At 53.3% G+C, this 5,448-nt stretch overlaps 1 protein-coding gene across 1 annotated transcript in view; it reads right to left on the reverse strand.

The window, feature by feature from the left end:
* ITGB7 (integrin subunit beta 7) overlaps positions 1-5,311 on the reverse strand; it is a 12,708-nt gene extending 7,397 nt beyond the window's left edge. The window contains exons 1-7 of the mRNA XM_012805642.2: positions 5,108-5,311; positions 2,798-2,999; positions 2,546-2,716; positions 1,699-1,940; positions 860-1,018; positions 458-553; positions 205-294 (exon numbers count right to left, since the gene is read on the reverse strand). Of these exons, the coding sequence (XP_012661096.1) occupies positions 205-294; positions 458-553; positions 860-1,018; positions 1,699-1,940; positions 2,546-2,716; positions 2,798-2,999; positions 5,108-5,308 (1,161 nt within the window). The 5' untranslated portion in view covers positions 5,309-5,311. The remainder of the gene's footprint in view (positions 1-204; positions 295-457; positions 554-859; positions 1,019-1,698; positions 1,941-2,545; positions 2,717-2,797; positions 3,000-5,107) is intronic.
* Between the last annotated feature and the right edge of the window lie 137 nt (positions 5,312-5,448).

The following is a 5,448-nucleotide window of genomic DNA, read 5'->3' on the forward strand; positions in this document are numbered from 1 at the left end:
AAAAAAAAAAAAAAAAAGAAAGAAAAAAAAAAGAAAAGAAAAGAAAAGAAAAATGACAGCCACATGCAAACTATAGGTAGGAGTTATGGAATATGAGACCAAAAAGTGATAATTCCTTCTTAGCTCTGCCACCCCATCTGAGGGCCTCTTTGCACCTTTCCCAGTGCCCACCCTCACCATTGCCCCCCAACCCTGGCCCCTTACATTATAAGCATCCATGATGAGCTGTACCACATTGCTGGAGTCCTCCCTCAGCTCCCCCACTGCAGACTTAGGAATCAGCTTACTCAGCTCCTGAGTTATAGGGAGTTGAGGAAAATGGTGTATCATAGCCCTAGGAAAATGGGCTCCTGGGGGTCTGTAAGGGAAGGTATATGGGGGGTAGGGAATGGATCTTTGGGAGAATTGAGAAAGGCTGGGGTGGGGCTAGGCTGTCTGACATTTAGCTAGTTCTCACCTGGTAGACAGGCAGGGTGGCACTGGTGACAGCAAAGATGGGTTGGATGTTTGCTGCAGAGAGGGCCTGGGCTACCTGACCCACAGAAGGGTAATCCTGGGTGTAGGGACAGGAACAAGGTGAGCACATGGGTCACATGCAAGGTCCCTCAGCCCAAGGAATCCAGAAACCAGGCTCTACCAGCTGGAGGGCTGTGGAGGATTGGTGAGGAATAGAAGGAAGTGGGGAATGGGGTGACACAAGTTTCCTATCTGAGTGGCTAGGAGGACATGGAGAGGAGGAACTGCTGGGGAAAACAGAAAACTGTCTACAGGGTGGTGGTGAGGGAGGGGTGTGGGTCCCTGAAGGAAAGGAGGTATGGCCCAGATGGGGAGGGGATTTAAGGTAAGGGTGAGGACGCACAAACTCTGGGCTGCGACTGTAGAGGCCATTGCTGTCCAAGTGGCAGTGTCCATCACTAGGCATGAAAATGCCACCTAGCTTTCCATCACCAGCTGTGTGGAATGTGTCATCTGAAGTGAACACCAGCAGCCGGGACACATTTCTCCAGCCAATCTGCTCCTGGGGTAGGAGTAGAGCAGTAGGACGTATACCAGGGCATGGCCCTTCAGCCACCCAACTCTATGAGCCAAAGATTTGGCCGACTCCACTCTGAATCATTTGTTCATCTCCTGCCTCCAGCTCCTTGGCCTCCCCAGACCCCAAAACAAAGCTGCTGCTAGGTGGGGGAAGCCTTCTCATGAATCAAAGAAACATGCATCTTCCTCAAGGTATTTTACTCCAATCACCAGGTAATTATTAAAATGAATATGCAAACTACTGGTCAGACATGGTGGCTCACACCCATAATCCTAGCACTTGAGCTCAGGAGTTTGAGACTAGCCTGAGCAAGAAGAGACACCACCCCTCCACTGCGTGCGCGCGCGCGCGCGCGCACACACACACACACACACACACCCCATCTCTACTAAAAATAGAAAAATTAGGAGGGCATTGTGGCAGGTGCCTGTATTCCCAGTTACTTGGGATCCTGAGGCAGGAGGATCACTTGAGCCCAGGAGTTTGAGGTTACTGTGAGTGACACAGCACTCTAGCCTGAGTAACAAGTGAGACTCTGTCTCAGAAAAATAAAAAATGCAAACTACTGTGACCATGATAGCAATTGTGCACTACACAGCCACAGTGGGCAGTCCTGTTCCCAGTCAGTCCTTCAGGCTCAGATCCCAGACCCAGCTCCTCACCTGGCAGAGTGCAGCCTGTAGAATGGCATCGAAGCCACCTTCAGGTGAGTCTAGGTTGCCAGATACACTCTGACGTCCCACCTCCCGCTCAAAGGCCTGAGCATCCCCTGTTAGGGACAGCACGTGGTGAAAGCTGAACGGTGACTGGCAGCGCTCTACACGGGTGGGGCAGGGGTGGCGCAGCTTGGAGGGCACTGTGCTTACAAAGGGCAGCACAGTTTTGTCCACGAAAGAACCAAAACCTGGAAGAGGGGAGGAATGAAAGCTGTGCCACAGCCACTGGGCAGCGGCAGGATGCTGTGGGGTCGGAAGAGAACTTCATGGAAGTGGAGGGTGGGTAGGATGGACAGCCATGGAGAAGGTGATGGGAGAGGCTGTGTCCGTAAGGCAGGGTTGAGGCCACTGGCTTAGGGAAGTAGGGACTGGAAGTCATTCAGAGGAGGGCACAGGGGAGCACAGCAGGGGTTTCCTGAGGGCTAAGAAAGGCCAGGGTGTAAGGTGTGGGAGCAGCCTGAGGCAAAGGAGGAGGTTCTTGAACCCAGGAGAGATGGCACAGAATGTGGAACTAGGGACATCCAGGTCAGTTGGTCCAGGGCAGGTCAGTAGGTCCAGGGCAGCTGTGAACCTGGGAAGGTGTCTGAATAGTCGCTCCAGATGCTCAGTCAGACCTGTAAAATGGGGGCTCCTACTGGACAGTCCCCTCCAGCTCTAGCCTGGAAGATGGATGACTGTGGGGAGAGGTACAGGGACCCGCGGCCTGGCCTGGTCTGCTAACCCCTGGGAGAGAGCAGGTCAAGGCCTTTGTGAGTCGAGGACATGAGCAGGGTGGGGGCAGCACTCGGCTCACCAATGCGCACGGAGTGGGTCACCTCCTGCAGCCGGACCAGCAGAGCGTGCCCGAGCTGGCGCACGCGCTCCAGGTCATCCTTCATGGAGTAGCTCAGGTCCATGAGATAGTACAGGTCCACCGGATATCCCTCGGCACGGAGAAAGCGAACTCGGAGCCGCTGAGGCTCCCCTGGGACAGGGCAGGAGCGGGTCAGCCGAGCGCCCTCGAACCCCAGTCTAGACCTCTGCCCCGCTGCCGCCGCTCACTCACCGGGCCGCAGCGTGACCCGGACCCTCTGCGGAGCCAGCTGGGTGGCCCCCTCGCCGCGGGCGCCCTGGCGGAGCGGCGCGTCCTGCAGCACCTCCTGCTGGCCGCGGGGCTCCTCCACCTCCTCGCGCAGGCAGCCACGAGCCAGCAGCTCCTCCCGCCGGGCGCAGCGCCGCGCCTCCGCCTCCCCGGACGCTGTGAAGTTCTGCAAGGGGGGAGACGCGTCGGGACCCCGGGCACCGGCCGCTCAGCCTGCTCCCAGAACACCACCCTCGAACCCAGCCATCTCTAACCTCTCCAAGTCAATCCCAGGTGATGCTCTGATTCCCTCCCCTCCTGTCCAACTACCCTTGAACCTTGAACTCATGTCCTTTCTTCCTTGACTGAGCCCACTTCTTTTTTTTTTTTTTTTGGCCGGGGCTGGGTTTGAACCCGCCACCTCCGGCATATGGGGCCAGCACCCTCCTTTGAGCCACAGACGCCGCCCCAGAGCCCTTATAGCAGTCCCCGCCACCCTCTTTCCTCAACTCCTCTTTTCCCCAGCCACCCACCCTCTCCTCCCCCTAAAGCCACAGATTTCCTGTCTCGGGAACCTCACTACCAAAATAACTGGGAGCCTTGCCTCCCAGTTTACCCTCTCCTGCATGGTCAGACCAAATTGGAAGGGGATCTGACTGACATCCACAGTTTCTGGGAAGGTGAAGAATAGGAACAGGAAAGCAGGCAACACCTTACGCCTTACCCCTAATGTGTCTGGTACCCATGGCCACAGGGGAAGGAAGTGGTTGCAGCGGCTTCTCAGCTGGCCAGGGTGCCAGCCCTTGGTCTGGGTATTGGTGGAGGCAGATGCAGAACCAACTGTCCCATGAGGCCCAGCTCCCCAGCTCCAGACTTACACCTCTGCCTCTCATCTGCCCCAGATTCAGAGTCTACCTTCCTGTCCACCCAGATTCACCATGTGCTGCTCTCCTGGCCCTCTAAGCGTCTGCAGCTCTGCCTCTGCATGATGAATTCGCCCTTGGCTTTTATCTGGAAAGGGCTGGGCTGATCTAACTAACTCTCCATCTTTTGTAAAAGAGAGAGAGAGTTCTGCCTACTCCCCACTCCTGCTCAGGCACCTATCTTGCTCTGAGCCCTGTCTCTTTATTTATTTATTTATTTTAAGACGGAGCCTCAAGCTATCCCCCTGGGTAGAGTGCTGTGGCTTCACAGCTCACAGCAACCTCCAACTCCTGGGCTCAAGCGAAGTCTCCTGCCTCAGCATCCCAAGTAGCTGGGACTACAGGCGCCCACCACAACGCCTGGCCATTTTTTGGTTGCAGCCATCATTGTTGTTTGGCGGGCCCGGGCTGGGGATTCGAACCTGCCACCTTAGGTGTATGTGGCTGGCGCCTTAGCCACTTGAGCCACAGGCGCAGAGCCAGCCCTGTCTCTTTAAAGCATAAACAAACAACAACCAGGAAGATGCTTGTTCTCCAGAATCTTGGCCAGTTAAACAGTGGGGAGCCTTCCCACTCCCCAGTCAGAGGGGCTGCTACACACTCAGGAACATAATGTCCTCCACCTTTAAACGCAGACTCAGAAACCCAATTACACACTTTCTACCATGGATTGAATTCTGTCCCCTATCCACCACCACCAAAATCTTATATTGAAGCCCTAACCTCCAATGTGGTATTTGGTGAAGGGTGAATTACCTTTGCTGAAGGTAATTAGGATAAGATGAGGTCATAAGGGCAGAACCTTCATGATGAAATTAGTGCCCACACAAGAAGAGACAGCAGAAAGTTTGTTCTCTCCTTCACTACTATGTGAGGACATAGCAAGAAAGTGACCCATCTGCAAGCCAGGAAGAGAGCCCTCACAGCAGAGAACCAAGTCAGCCAGAACTCTGATCTTGACTTCCCAGCCTCCAGAATTATGAGAAATAAATTCTTGCTGCTTAAGCCCCCTAGTCTATGGTATTGTTATGGCATTTCAAATTTCTATCTATCATTCCTTCTATCTGTCATCTATCTATACAGAAGCATAAATTTCCTCAAGCACACAGTTCTTCCCAAATTCGTGATCACAAGTCCCGTCCATATATATACAAACAGATACAGACACAATCATACGTGCATAGGAAACTTGGATACATGTGAAACACATACACACACAATCACACACAGGAGTCCCATATACACAAACTTAGTCACACATGGACTCTGTAGTGTACTGAGGAAATCATACATGTGTCCACACAATCACACACATGTATCAGTGCTGCACATACATATACACATGGTTCAAAGGCCCCAGGCTCATCTTTACCAGTTGCTTGCACCATGCACAGCTGGGGTGTGAGAGGATGCACTTCTGGCAGGAAGGGGCTGGCTGGCAGGACCCTGGAAGGGACAGATCAGGATCGCCCCTTTCTGTACCCTCTCCTGGAGATGGGATCTTGGCATCCAGCTCACTCTCACCTCTGCTCAGGGCCAGCAGGAAAACAAGGACCACTGACAAAGCCGCCATGGCCTATAATAGGATATAAAAGAGGACATTTGGGTCCTCAGGATAGATCCCAAGTTCTCAGTTATCTAAACTTAGCTTGAGATTGCCACTCTCAAAACTCTACTCTAATTTTTTCTAATTTTTTTTTTTTTTTTTTTTTT

This window comes from Otolemur garnettii, unplaced genomic scaffold (assembly GCF_000181295.1).
Source record: "Otolemur garnettii isolate 467f Iridium unplaced genomic scaffold, OtoGar3 scaffold00043, whole genome shotgun sequence".
NCBI classification, from domain to species: Eukaryota; Metazoa; Chordata; class Mammalia; order Primates; family Galagidae; genus Otolemur; species Otolemur garnettii.